This window comes from Perca fluviatilis, chromosome 8 (assembly GCF_010015445.1).
Source record: "Perca fluviatilis chromosome 8, GENO_Pfluv_1.0, whole genome shotgun sequence".
Taxonomy (NCBI): Eukaryota; Metazoa; Chordata; class Actinopteri; order Perciformes; family Percidae; genus Perca; species Perca fluviatilis.
Window position 1 is genome coordinate 29,878,632 of NC_053119.1, and position 14,295 is coordinate 29,892,926.

The window sequence follows — 14,295 nt, forward strand, 5'->3', positions numbered from 1 at the left end:
ATAACCATCAGCAGCACAAATGACACACTACAACATATAACACCACTGAAGAACCCAACATTAGCTTCCCTTAATACAACTATCCAATTATTGCAGATGTATCAAATCAGTGCATATACCGGCTGACAAGTAAACGAATGTAAGGCATTAGTAGTAAGGGCTGGGCGATATGGCCTAAAAATAAAATCCCTGATTAAAAAAAAAAAACTTGCAGATCAATCTGCAGATGACAAAGAAAATGTTCAAAACAAGTTTTATTTTGTTTACTCATACACACACACACGCACACACGCACACACATGGGGCAGGTATACCATTATGATTATTCATGCCAATTTTGTGGAAATATAAATTGGTTTGAGGTTGGGTTTTTTTGGGGGGGGGCTATATATTCAACAACAACAAAACGGATGCGTGAGATAAAGCTGTTTTCACACATACAGGTAATTCACTTCTCGTTCCTCGCTAAAAGTTCAAATCATTTTCACGTTATTGCGCAACTTTGCCCCTATTTTCACCTGTTGCTGAGTAACGTACGTTAACATCCCATGGTCTCTTGAATGTAGCATACCTGTAGCAAGCTCCTTCGTAGCGATAAAAACAAACGTCGAAGCGGAGCTCCGTGCTACAGAGCTACAGATTGCAAGTTGTTTAAGCCGCTACAGACCTCCGTCACAGCTCGGTTGTATCAGTGGCATTTAGTAGATGTGTTGAGCCGCAAAAGAGTTCCTCAACACCGCTTCTGGTGCCCCGCATGGTGCTCCTTCAGGTCAGCTGTAGCTGGTGGTTCAGTTATCCGAGAATAGGTGACTCTCAGCCGGGGACAGTGCACCGCGAGCGGCCGCTCATTTCGGCGGAGATTACAGATAAGTAAGTAATGAAACGACTGGTTAAGAAAATAATTAATGTTAGTCCCTGTCGCTGCCATGTTGTTTGTGTATCTCTATGGCAAACGCGCAGGGGGAGGGATGAGCCCGTTCGGAGCTACGGGAGCCCAGAGGGGAGCGTCGGCGGATGTTAAGGAGAAAATTAATTTTTCATTTAAACAAATCCACGTTAACTACACATTCGAGTTAATCGATAAAATCGATTTATCGCCCAGCCCTAATTAGTAGGCATTTTGTTTTTGTCCAAAATATTATCTATGCCAATGCATTTTTATAATTTTTTTTAAACTCCCCATTTAAAATCAGTACCTGGGCTATAGTTTCTACACTAGGGTTAAGAGATCACATGTCATTTAAATATTATACATTTAAAAATGAATGTTTCATTCTCTGAAGGAGACCCATACCACAATCTTTTTCTAAACCTAACCAAGCTGTGTTGGTGCCTAAACCTAACCAAACTGTCACCATTTCACAACTTTAACGACATGTTTAAAACCGAGACAGGCTCTAATATGTGAAACGCTCCTATATAAGAAGGTAGAAAAACAACCAATATCGTTGTATGGTTTGGAGGACTTGTTGGAACATATACCCAGACAGAGGAAGACAGGAAAAGAAGAGAGAGTTACTACAGACAAACAAAGAGGAACAAAAGATGTTCAGGTAGACAGAAGAATGCATAAAGTACAAATGTTCTATCATGTGTATTACTTGTGAAACTTTTTCACAGCCAGTTACATAAAACAAAAATGCATGGTCATCAATTTGTTTCTGAAAAGCTGTTATTTTAGTAATTCAATGTGTTCACCAGACAAATGTGAGTTTGTGTGTGGTGTTGGAGTAGTTTCTTGAGATGAAAGTGTTTGGCCCTTAGGAATGCTTAGACTGGATGCCTGCCATTCTTCCTGCCAGCCGACCGGAGTCTTGCAGCTGTTACAAACCACACACACACACTCACACACACACACACACACCCTTACTTTTGCTTACAAAAATGTAGACCTATAGAAATATAATAACAATAACTTATAACAATAACTTATTTAACCAGTAAATTCCTGTTAACGACAAAAACAGTCACTGGATGGGAAAAGGGTATTTTACACTTTAACCCTTACTTTGAATGCACCACGAGGCCAGCAAGGCAAGGCTGAGTTTGTGTTGTTTTTCAGACAACGGCAGCTACAGTCTGGTGTTAGAATCCTCTACAGTGAAATACAGACACACTTTTACACCGTAGCTGTCAGCATTTTAACCGTGTTTACTCCAGCTGCTAGCTAACGGTAGGGGCTAACGTTACCTGCTGCCAAGTGTAGTGTTAACTAGCGTCCCGTGCGGCGATGTTTCAGTTCCCTCTAACGTCCGTTTTCGGAGCATCAGAGAGAAGCGCAGGCATTTAAGTGGCACCTAAATAAGGCACCGAAATCCGTGTTGCTATTCGATCCGGTAGATAACGGTCGTTAAGGCACCGGTGCCGTATTAGCACTGGGTCTCGGACCCCCCCCTCAAAATAAAAACTCTTCGGATCTACACGATTCACGTGGATGACATTTTCTCATTCAAAACGGCCATTTTCGCCGAAAAGCGACTAGTTTGCAGGTAAGATTAAAGTGTCCTTGTCAAAGGTCCTCCTGAGAGTGCTGGCCTGGTATATCCGGTACCTTTGACCCAACCTCAACAGGAAAAAAAGGCTGTTACCCAGTTGATGTGGATCTTTAATAATTCTCAATTATAATTCTCATTCTACAAAGTTGTTTGGGTACAGGCAGTACACAAGGGGATTCAAAACACAGCCCTGGGGTGCTCCGGTGATAAGGACAAGGATGGATGAGGTGTGTACGCCCACCCTCACCACCTGGGGTCTGCCTGTCAGAAAGTCGAAGATCCACATGCACAGTGAGGTGTTTAATACCAGGTCCTAGAGCTTTGTGACAACCCTGGATGGAACTATGGCGTTAAATGCTAATCTGTGAATCAATGAACAGCAATCTTACATAGACTCCTTTCTTTTCCAGGTAAAATAGGGTGGTGTGGAGAATGTTTGCTATGGCGTCTTCCGTTGATCAGTTGAGACGGTAGGCAAACTGTAATGGGGGCCACTGTGCAGGGCAGTCATGTCATTTTTGACCAGCTGTTTAAAGCATTTCATCACTACAGAGGTGAGTGCCACTGGGCGGTAGTTATTAAGGCAGGCTGGTCTTGTTCTCTTGGGTACAGGAATGATGGTGGACTCCCTGAAGCATGTGGGTATGACAGACTGAGCCAGTGACAAGTTGAATTTCATTGTGAATACTGGCGCTAGTTAATCAACAGACAATTTGAGGACCCACCCACTGATACCATCAGGTCCTGCTGCTTTCTTGGTGTTCACATGCTTGAAAGCCCTCCTGACATCATGCTCAGAAAGGGAAATAACCTCTGCTTCAGCTGTTTCTGCTCATGCAATTCCAATGGCCTTGAATCAAGCATACAACTTGCTATAGATGCATCAGCACTTGACAAGGAGGGGGGGTAATCTATCATAGTTTGCTTCTGGGGTTGCTCTCCTGGTATTGTGTTCCACTTTCTTCCCGTAGTTCCACATTCTTCCCGTTGCCTCGTTATCTTTTCACAATGTAGGCTGCTGCTTTATAATTGTCCATGTTTCCAAACTGCAGTGTGCATTTGTGGTAGGCAGTTCATGTGTTCATGGTATTCCGGATGGTTTTGGTAATCCAGTCTACCACAGAGACAGTGAACCTACACAATAATAATATATTTGTAACTTATATAAAATAATAGCCGAACCACAGCAATGTCTTGGAACCACAGCGTGAAAACATCACAGCAACAAGTGTTGATTTGCATCAGATATGTCACTGAAATGAATACTTTTAAGGATCTTAAGTTCAGAATGTTGTTTCCACGCGAGCTCGGCAGAGTAGAGTTCACACTTTCTCAAAAAGGCAGACGTCACTGACATTTACGTCCTACAGGATTGTGAATGTCTTGCATGTTCCCTTTGTGTTTCGCCATGGCAGAACAGAAAACGATATTTCCACAGTACACAGACTGATCTCATAAAGTGGCGCATGTATGACACGCCAATTCATATGCCGTTATTGTGTGTTATCAAGACGCATAATCGCTTTTTAGCATGTTTATCAATGCCGTTCACCCGCCATTGACCTACATTATGTGTGAATTTTCACCGTAGCGAATAGTATGAAAGGACATAAGTCCGCAGAGGGAGTTTGGCTAGGGTGGAGGATGGGTAAAACACAGGACTTGCACCCAGGAGAGCCGGGATCTCATCCCGCGTGTGGCATTTGTCAAAGTTTTTGTCATTTTTTTGTGTTACTAAAGCCTTTCCCAATGTTCTTTTCCTGAACCCAACCTTTTTTTTTTTTTTTACACGCGTGTGACGTTGTTCTGTTGATAGTATGACACGTTCTCGTGATAAGACGCCACGTTGGTGTATACAGCGTAGACACACACGTGGAAAGCTCAAAACACGCCATTTGGCTTTAGGAAAGTTGGTTTACGCAAAGTCATGATGCCATGTTGCAGTACATCATGTACATTTTTTATCTCTTCCCATCTGTCTGTTCCTTTCTCTCCATCCTCTGTCTAGTCCTGCTGATGCTCATCATGCTCCATCCATGTGTGTGTGCAAAACATGGGCCTCTGCATGTCAAAAATGCTTCATCATGTTTATTCAATCAAAGCATGGCCGTGGGTGCTGGATGCCTTGTGATAGCTTCACACACACACACACACACACACACACACACACACACACACACACACACACACACACACACACACACACACACACACACACACACACACACACACACACACACACACACACACACACACACACACACACACACGCTAGAACAGCTCCTGTGTCTTGTGGTGCCAGTGTGGAGCAGCTGGGTGCCACAATGAACCAAGTCCAATCAAATAAACTAGTGAAGACAACCAAAACCTGCTCAACTAGACGAAAGTGGTGTGCACGTGTGTATGTGTGTGTGTGTGTGTGCGTGCGTGGGTGCGTGTGTGTGTGTGTATGTGTGTGTGTGTTTGTGCATTCCATTAGTTGTGTATGTGATAAGTAAGAACTAGAGACCATCTTGCACTAACGTGCTTCTATCGGATATAATGCAGTTTTGGGAATCTGAAACAGCAGCTATTACACAAAAAGTTACAAAATTCATCTGGTGAGCAAATTTTGTGTTTTTATTAGGGGAACGACGAGTGTTGAGGTTGGCCTCATGTAGTACACTGCAAAAAAAAGGTTTGTTTTAAAAAGCCACGCAGTATTGAGGCTCGCTATCTTTATCTGGATTTATTAATTTCACTTTTTTGTGACAGTTTCATTTGTAAATTTTCTAAAAGCCTCAAAAAAATTGATTATCGTATTTCTTGACAACATGAAATATTCATGATTAAATAAGTGACAGTCAATGTTAATGTTTTGAAAACTCAGCTAATCTGGTTAATCTGGACTGTGTGGGTGTGGTTTGATCAGATTTGACTGACAGTGGAAACATAAACAAATAACCCCACCACTTTCATCAGACTTGATTTAAACATTGCTGAATTGTGATTGTTGCAAGAAAGTGAGTGACATCACTGTGTGAAACTTGACAGCTGTGTGAAGTCTGAACAATTGCCCCAAGTGATGTCACTTGAGTCAACATCGGTTGAAGAGAAAGACTACAATTTAGAAAATGAGAAAAATCTGGGGGTGTGGATTTATCAAGAATTGAGTTTTCATTCCTCTGACACTCGCTCCTCACCACTGCTGGAAGCTAGAGGCTTGATGATAAGCCGCTACTGCTAGCATAACACACCCGACTCCTTTACCCAAGTGTCTGTGGTCAACTGCCAATTGTAATTCAAACAATGTTATAGGAATGCTGGATTGGTGAAGTACTCTTTTATGCTTTACAACTAGTAAAAGAAAATATGCAGTAATATAGCTTTCTATCATTTTTCGATTGTTCTACTATTATTCAGAATGCATTGTGTTGTGTTATTCATTTTCGTCGACCAGAAATGCAGTACATTTACTATTTGCATCATATGAGCAAAAGATTTAAAGCGTAACTTCAACCTGGACCCAATATTCTCAAGTATTTGTGTAAGTGACTGATAGGAAAAATAATTTTACAAGGAATCGCCCTCTGCTGGGCATTATACAGAATGCAGGTTTAAGGAACTCCTTTTTTTTAGAGCGGAAGACACGTCCGTCTACTTATTATATACACTGTATGACCATAAGACAAATTATGAAATTAAGACCCTGTAATGTGTACGTATACTGTACAGGCCCAGCAGACAATATAAAAAGAATGCTGTGACTCATTTTCAAATACTTTTTTGACTGCTGACATGTGCCACTGCAACTACTGCAGCAGAAAATAATCTTTAACCCCTCTTAACCGCCGCCACGATAATCATGTGAAATGAAACCTTTAACATCTGTACTTAATCACATTAATGAAAAAATCTTGTAAATCCAATATTGCAATATATGATATGTGTGTTATATGATATTCAGGTCCAGAAAGAAGAAACCTTTTGAAATGTAATTTTGGTTAACTTGCATTTTGTTTAACACTACATGTGTTAAACCTTTCATTCAGGCAAATGCATCAGGGATCTCTGCCTAGCAACTTAAATACAAGCAGCATTTAAGTTATTAATCCCTGGATCTAAGACACAGCAGCTCTGCTAGTGTTCAATGAGTTGAGCAGCATTTGCGCTGTAAAACACACAGTTTGTTGACTTTCCATACCTCGGCTTTGTTCTGCTCTGTGTTCACGGGATTTTGTGGGTGTGTGTTGGTGTGTGGCTCTTCCATGCTGACCAGCTTCAGTTTAAGGTAGGACACCTCGTCCATCAGATCCAGCTTCTGAGTCTCCAGAGAGGTCCTGCTCATCAGCTCCTGGGAAAAACACACATAGACACTGTAAGTTAGATGCATTCAAAGCAACAGTTGAACAGCCTTTACAAACCACACCTACAGAAATGTCAAACATACACACACAGATAGCGGAGATCAATGCAGTGAGAAGCCAGTATCCGTCTCCATTCTGTAAAATGTTCTTCCCACACTAACAGAGCAGGCTAGGCCGGGGGCCCAGACCCCACAAAGCTAAATATACACACACACACACACACACACACACACACACACACACACACACACACACACACACACACACACACACACACACACACACACACACACACACACACACACACACACACACACACACACACACACACAGGCGGGCTAAAGGCTCTATTAATACATCTCTGTGCTTCTTTGGAATGGGAGAGAGAAAAACAAAGTGTGTCTAAAAGAGAGAGAGAGGCCGCTGAACATGAAGAAGTGTGTTTTTTTCTGACGCAGACAAAACGCACATCTTTTTGCCAACTCTCAGTGTGTCTGTTGCTTTCGTTTCCTCATCTAACTACTTCTAATCCCACTTCCTCTTCTCTAAACTCAAATTTAGTTGGCCTCGGATTGTTGTTTAAGCCTCTGACATCCATCTTGTTACACTTACTCTTGTTGAGAAAAAACATTTTGAAAACGAAATGATCCTGCAAAGGTTTACCCACTAGTCTGATCCTTGTTGCAATTCATTTCCATTCAACTACAGATGCATAAACACACTACCTGTATCTTTTTGTCTTCAAGACAGATCAAAGAAAAGAATTGCCAGTTAATTAAGGGATTAACTTTCTTTGAACCGTTTTACACTAAACTGTTTTGAAACAAGTGACCACATATTGAAATACAGTAGATTGTTTCTCTAGAATTTGATCGAGCGATCTGATGTCACTTGTTTTAAGAAAACAGGGAATTGTGAGCCGATAACAAATTGAGTGATTTATCCATAGGGATGTCATTTTACACAGATTACACTATTATTGAGAAATTTTGAGATGATTTTGGAGACAGATTAGAACCAAATTCATTGACTTTCTATTTCAGGTTTCCCTCCATCCCTCCTGTCTATAGTTTATTATGGAAACCTTTACTGGAATAAATGGGATAAAGATGATCATTGGTGCTTTTGTTTGAAATAGCCACAGAATGACTCCTCATGTGTGCGCCTTCCATGAAAAGAAACTATTTTTTAAAATTTTACAATGACATGTAAGTGATAAAATGAAGTGTATTATTGTCCTTTCATTAAGGTCTGACCTGAAAGGAAAAATGTGCCGATGTTCAACCTTATCTACGTATTTGAATGTGAATATTATGTTACTACTAATAATTATTTTAAGTCTTTAACATGTATATTTTTCTTTTTCCCCTTTCCACAGGATATGTGGATGCCACATTAAACACATCAGAGACAACACTCTTTGACCACAGAGGGATACCATGCCGTCCAAATAGAAAGATCACATGGTAAACAAATTGTGTCAACACCACAACCACAGACAGACAGCTAAAACCCCATAATCACTCCAGCTCAGCAGCACCCCACACGCACACGCACACATACACACACACACACACACACACACACACACACACACACACACAAAATCTTATGGCAGCTGACTGTCAGTTTGCAATCTAACACCAGTGTCACTTACAGCAGGATAAGCCACAGTCTTTAGAGGTAATTTATCAGAACTCTGTGGTCATGGCACCACAACCAAGCTGCCTGACATTTGCTTCCCTTTAATTATGTAAAGCGACACGTGACACATTATCATATTCTACAGCATTTATAGATCTCTGTGGCACTCATCTCCCAAACTGAACTGCGTTAAATATAACACAGCTACACAGCAGAATTTAGATCTGGACTACAGTTCCTAATAACTGAAATGAGAAAATCCACAATTTGAAAGACTTCTTAGAGTCTTAGAAAATGACTGAAAGAAGGCAAAATGTGATCTCCATGTAGGTATGTTGATGCCCATACCACATTTACACCTGGCATTAACATGTGATCTGTATTTGGATATGTTATCTGGATAAAGAAAATTGCATGTTAATGCCAGGTGTACGTGCTGGGATTGGAATGGGATTGGATTAGCCAGTGCAAATTTGGACGTGGTCGGGATCGCATTGTGATAGGAGCCAGGTGTAAATGCAACTTGTACAGAGTGACCACATTCTTAATCTGCCCCGGCAACTTGAAATGTCACCCAACTTTGCCTCTTCCTGCTAGCTTAAGCAAGCCCCTCTTTGGTGCTGGGCAGGTAGTGTACAGTGGGTGAGATGAGAGTGGTGATTAGGGCTGGGCAAAATATTAATACTATATCGACATCGATAAATGAGACTACATATCGCCTTAAATTGTGGATATCGTGATATGACACAAGTGTTGTCTTTTCATGGTTTTACAGGCTGCATTACAGTAAAGTGATGTACTTTTCTGAATTTACCAGACTCTTCTAGCTGTTCTGTTATTTGCCTATCCACATTATTGATGATTATTTATCTGAAATCTCATTGTGTAAATATTTTTGTGAAAGCATCAAAAGTCAACCCTACAATATCGCGCAATATCGCCATCGATGTATTTTGTCAAGAATATTGTAATATTTGATTTTCTCCATATCGCCCAGCTCTAGTGGTGAAACTGAACCAAAACAGGCCACTCGTCACTGTGGTGGTGTCTCTATCTGCAGAGACCCTACCCTCTGCAGAGAAAAGAGAAAATCTTTTCTTCTTATTTTGCTGTGTGTGGGAAGTTTTTTCAGCAAAGAGCCTTTGGGCCCCACATGGGTGTGTACAGCCAATAACAGCAAGCAGGGTGTAGCAGTCTGTTCTCAGTCAAAAATGCCACTACTTTTGTATGTAATAGGCAAACATAGACATTGTAAATGTGGTAATTTCTTGATTTACTGTAAAATGGTTGAGGTTTGGGGCATCCTGATGGCTGCATGTTTGTGGTAAAAAGACTTTTCAAAAAATTCGCATACAAAAGTGAAGTGAATGGAAACTGAAAATGGTTGTTAGTAATGTAAAGGTGTATTGTGATTTGTGCACAGTCCAGAATGCACAGTCCATACTAATGAGAATTATGTTGAGGAATTTTAGTGATTGACGAAGAGTCTGAATCTGTGAATACATAAAAAAGATAATGACTCTTGACTGAAGCTTTGTGTGTGCGTGCATGTGTATGTGCGTGCATAAATCCATGCATTGTGTGTTGTTAATGATACTTTGTAAACACAAAACTGTAAACCGAGTACACAGAAATGTACTCAATATAGTTATTTCGGTAACACTTTAAATTAAGGTATCTACACAAGAGTGACATGACACTGGCACGAACACATGATGCTGTCATGACACATGAACCCAAACCCTAACTCTAACCCTAACTTGTCATGCCAAAAACCGAATGACACTTACTAAAAGAAGTGTTATGTCATAAACATTTATGACTGTTTATAATGTTTATGACACGTTCATAACAGTGTAATGTCACTCTTATGTAGATACCTTCAAGTAAAGGGTAACCATTATTTCTCTGTCTAGATAAAGGCACAGTAGGACATGTTGTCACAGTATGACTACATGTGTGGGTGGATCCCCTCTAGCATGAGAACACTGTACTGTGTGTGTGTGTGTGTGTGTGTGTGTGTGTGTGTGTGTGTGTGTGTGTGTGTGTGTGTGTGTGTGCATGTGTGCGTGTGTGTGTGTGTGTGTGTGCTGACTAAGGCCTTATTAGATTAGTTGTGGTTCCCACAGCAAGTAGCAGCCCTGCGGCACTGACACATAATGTTACATGGCTGTCTTTCTCTTCCTCCTCTTCTCTCTAATTCTCTCGACATCCTGTCGCAGACATGCTGTCACCTTTTAAATCCTTAAAACTTGCTTTCTAATTATATATTGACGAAATGTAAGAGGAATAGATTTGGGAGATGATAAATACAGTACTCAATAAAGACAACACAATACAACCCAAACCCCAAAAACTGCTATCGTTCTCCACACTCCACCTTTATGTCTCTCAGCAAAAACATCGTATCACTTTAGCTATTTGACCAGCAGTCATCAAAAGGACAGCGTTACCCACAAACGCACACACCCACACACACACACACACACACACACACACACACACACACACACACACACACACACACACACACACACACACACACACACACACACACAAGAAGATCAGGTGCAGTGGCAGGTGGAGATTGACTGTTTGAAAGGTTGCATACTCTGAAAACATCTTTGGTTGCAACAATTCACACATTTGTTAGCTATGAAGCAAAATGCATACATTTTACTGTAATGGTAGCATGCTACAAATTCTGTTTTTCAATTACACCTGACAGAAAACAGAGAAGAAGAGAACCCTAAAGCTTGTTTTATGGTTCTGCAGAGGCTCCACACAGAGCTTTCGCCGTAGCCTACGTAAGTGGCCTGATGTTTATGCTACGGCGTAGGGTCCGGCGTAGATGCAGAGGGGTCTGCGGGGGCACGCCGTCCATTCGATGCAAAATAATAAAATGGCCTTAACCCTAACCCTTACTTAGAAAAAAGGAGGAGCCTCTTTTTTATTCCTGCAGTGTTTTTATAGATAGATAGATAGATAGATAGATAGATAGATAGATAGATACATTTTTATTGATCCCAAAAAAAAGGGAAATTCCAGTGTTGTAACTGGGTTATAACTGTTTTTGTTCAGTACAGAGAGCATAAATTAATGAATTATAAAAGACAGCAGAATAAAGATGATAAAACTGTATTTATTTTGGGGTTGTAGCCTTTTTACCCTCCGTCTTGACAACGAAGAGGACAAAGAGCTTTTTGAGGAGTCTAAACAGAGGGCGGATTCTGTGATAAACAAAGCTATAGTCTTGTGGTGTCCAGCCTGGCAGAGCTCATGAGTTTGCCTCATTACTGACGTCAAGTATAACAACTTAGCAAGAAAAACTTGCAGACATTCAGTGTTTAACACTACTTTATACTGGCAATCAAGTGGGACGTGTAGTCTTCAGTAGGGTTGACCTACAGCTCCCAGTAGTGCTGGCAAAGTCTAGAGTGGTGTTGACTTACTACTGATAAAAAATACAGTTGCCCCCCGAACTCAGTTCCTGAAGATCTTAAGAACAAGATTAAGAACCTACAGTCTGTACAGGTTACTGGATGATGGATAGTCCATACTTGAGATGTTTTATTAGGACAACTGATGAACCCTCTAGACAGCTTGAAAAACAGAAACTCTACTGACTTCATGCTACATCCTATGATAGCCTAATCACTGCACATGTAGACATACATCAATAGTCCTTTTCAGTCCACTCAAGTGACAAAGCCATGCTAGCAGCTCTGAGGCCATTCTTAGGCACAGCATTGCTTTGCATTAAATGCTAACGTTAGCATGATAACGTGCTTACAATGACAATGTTAACATGCTAATGTTTAGCAGGTATAATGTTTTCCATGTTTAGCCTACCATCGTAGTTTAGCGTTTTAGCATAGTAACATTTGCCAATTAGCACTAAACACAAAAAAGAGCTGAGGCTGATGGTAATGTCATTAGTTTTGCAGAGAGAAATGAATGTGTGTACCACATTTCATCCAATATTTGTTATATGTATATATATATATATATATATATATATATATATATTTCATTTTTTATTTTTATTATTACCCAATGTGTTTTTTTTTCATTTGAGACAAATTTACTTGACTTGTTTGCACACAAACTATCATCATAGGTGTCACTAAAACAACTAGCATTACAGGTTTGAATTTATTGATTTAACCCTTGTTGTCTTACTTTTTGAGTTTAAAACAAAGCAGAAATTATGAATGACTTTGTAGCTAATAGTTAAGATCAGAGGATGTTGAGTGGATCACAGACTGGTTTGTGTCAAAGTTTAGTCAGGAGACTGTTTTAAAACCATTTAAACATTTTTTTCAAATGCTATAAAATCTAATAAAACACCCAAAGTTCTAAATTCAATGAAAGTAATCATTAATGTTACCTGCGAAGAACATTGTATGGGTTCCACACAACATTCATTCATGTTATTATAACGGGTCAAATTTGAACCAAGGCCAACACAAGGGTTAACACACCTCTGTAGGCTCAGAAAGTTATGGGAAATTTTTTTTGTTTTAAAAAAAAATTTTTTTTTTTTTTTTCCTTTTTTTTTTTTTTTCCAAAAAAAAGGTTTTTGCCCCTTGTTTTTTTTTTTTTTTTTTTATTTTTTTCTTTTCCTCTGAACCCCCACACTATCTTTTCCTTTTGTTGTAAGGAACAGGGGAATTTTTTCTCTTTTTTTCAAAAAAACTTTCAGACATGCTTGACTTGACCAGCAGTGCCCTGTTAAAAAGTTTATTTTGGTTTTCACAGGGAAACTCTGGCCAAATGTTATTCTTGCTAATTGAAGTTTGTCTCATTCATCAAGCTGCTGTATTATAATACGGAATGCTTTATTTATTTACTCTAATTGAAGCAAATCTATGTACCCTGTCATTTTGAATAGGCATTTTTACTTCAGGAACAATAACAACATTGGACCAAAAACAGAATATTTTAGGCCTCATTATACTGTTATGCAAAGCCAATATGTGTGCTTCAAACTGAGTAAGAAACAACAGCCGTAACAGAGCAGTACACAGTTCTTTATCGAAAAGGTCATCTTTAAACTCAGTTTGCTTTAGAAGTAAACTTTGTCCTATCTAGTAACATCTAACGAAACAGCGTAATGTTGAGCTTTGACCTGTAAAATCTACTTATTCTTGTTGTTTGTGTTGAACCCTCCACATAACTGAGCAGGTGATGAGTCAGAGGAGGTCAACAGTACAGTCAAGCTGGAATGCCCTGAATGACACACTGTGCCACTCCTTTATTTATTCACATAGAGAACAACTTTACTGCTATTAGTATTCAATTGCTTGTTTATGTTTATTGTGTCTGACTGCTGGCAAAAATGATTATGCTAAATTAGGGTATGATTTGGGATCATCTGAGAACATATGTGAAGTTTTCAATATGTGCAAATAATGTAGTTTAGTTGTTAAAATATTAACCGCATCAAATACGTTTTAGGCACCAACCGAATTGCCTCTAAAGTATTGAGTATCGAAAAATGCCTCGTCATTCAATACCCAATTCCAATTCCTAATCTCATCAGCGTCAGTAAGCCAATAAGCATGCAGAATGCTTCTACCAAGCTCTAATAATGCTGGTAATTGGCTGTCTAACATTACACGTCGTGAAGGCCTGACACTCTACTTCCTGGCTGGATCATTGCCTATGTACAGTGGATGCCCATGACTCCATCGATATGATGAAGATTGGTTACGATCTGGCTACTACGGACCATATACCCTTTCTCATGGTGTTGAACACAGGCAATTTATCAGTGTTGTTGCCTGTGGATAAGGCATTGATGTAAG

General features: G+C 39.9%; 1 protein-coding gene across 18 annotated transcripts in view; it reads right to left on the minus strand.

Annotated features, from left to right (window-relative positions):
• Window positions 1-14,295, minus strand: part of ppfibp2b (PPFIA binding protein 2b) — a 131,316-nt gene that overhangs the window by 33,818 nt on the left and 83,203 nt on the right. For 16 of the 18 annotated variants that reach the window (XM_039809423.1, XM_039809422.1, XM_039809419.1 and 13 more), the window contains one exon: window positions 6,679-6,828. In XM_039809423.1, the coding sequence (XP_039665357.1) occupies window positions 6,679-6,828 (150 nt within the window). Of the gene's footprint in view, window positions 1-6,678; window positions 6,829-6,924; window positions 7,033-14,295 lie in introns of those variants that run through there. The other 2 variants (XM_039809436.1, XM_039809435.1) reach the window with 2 other exon arrangements.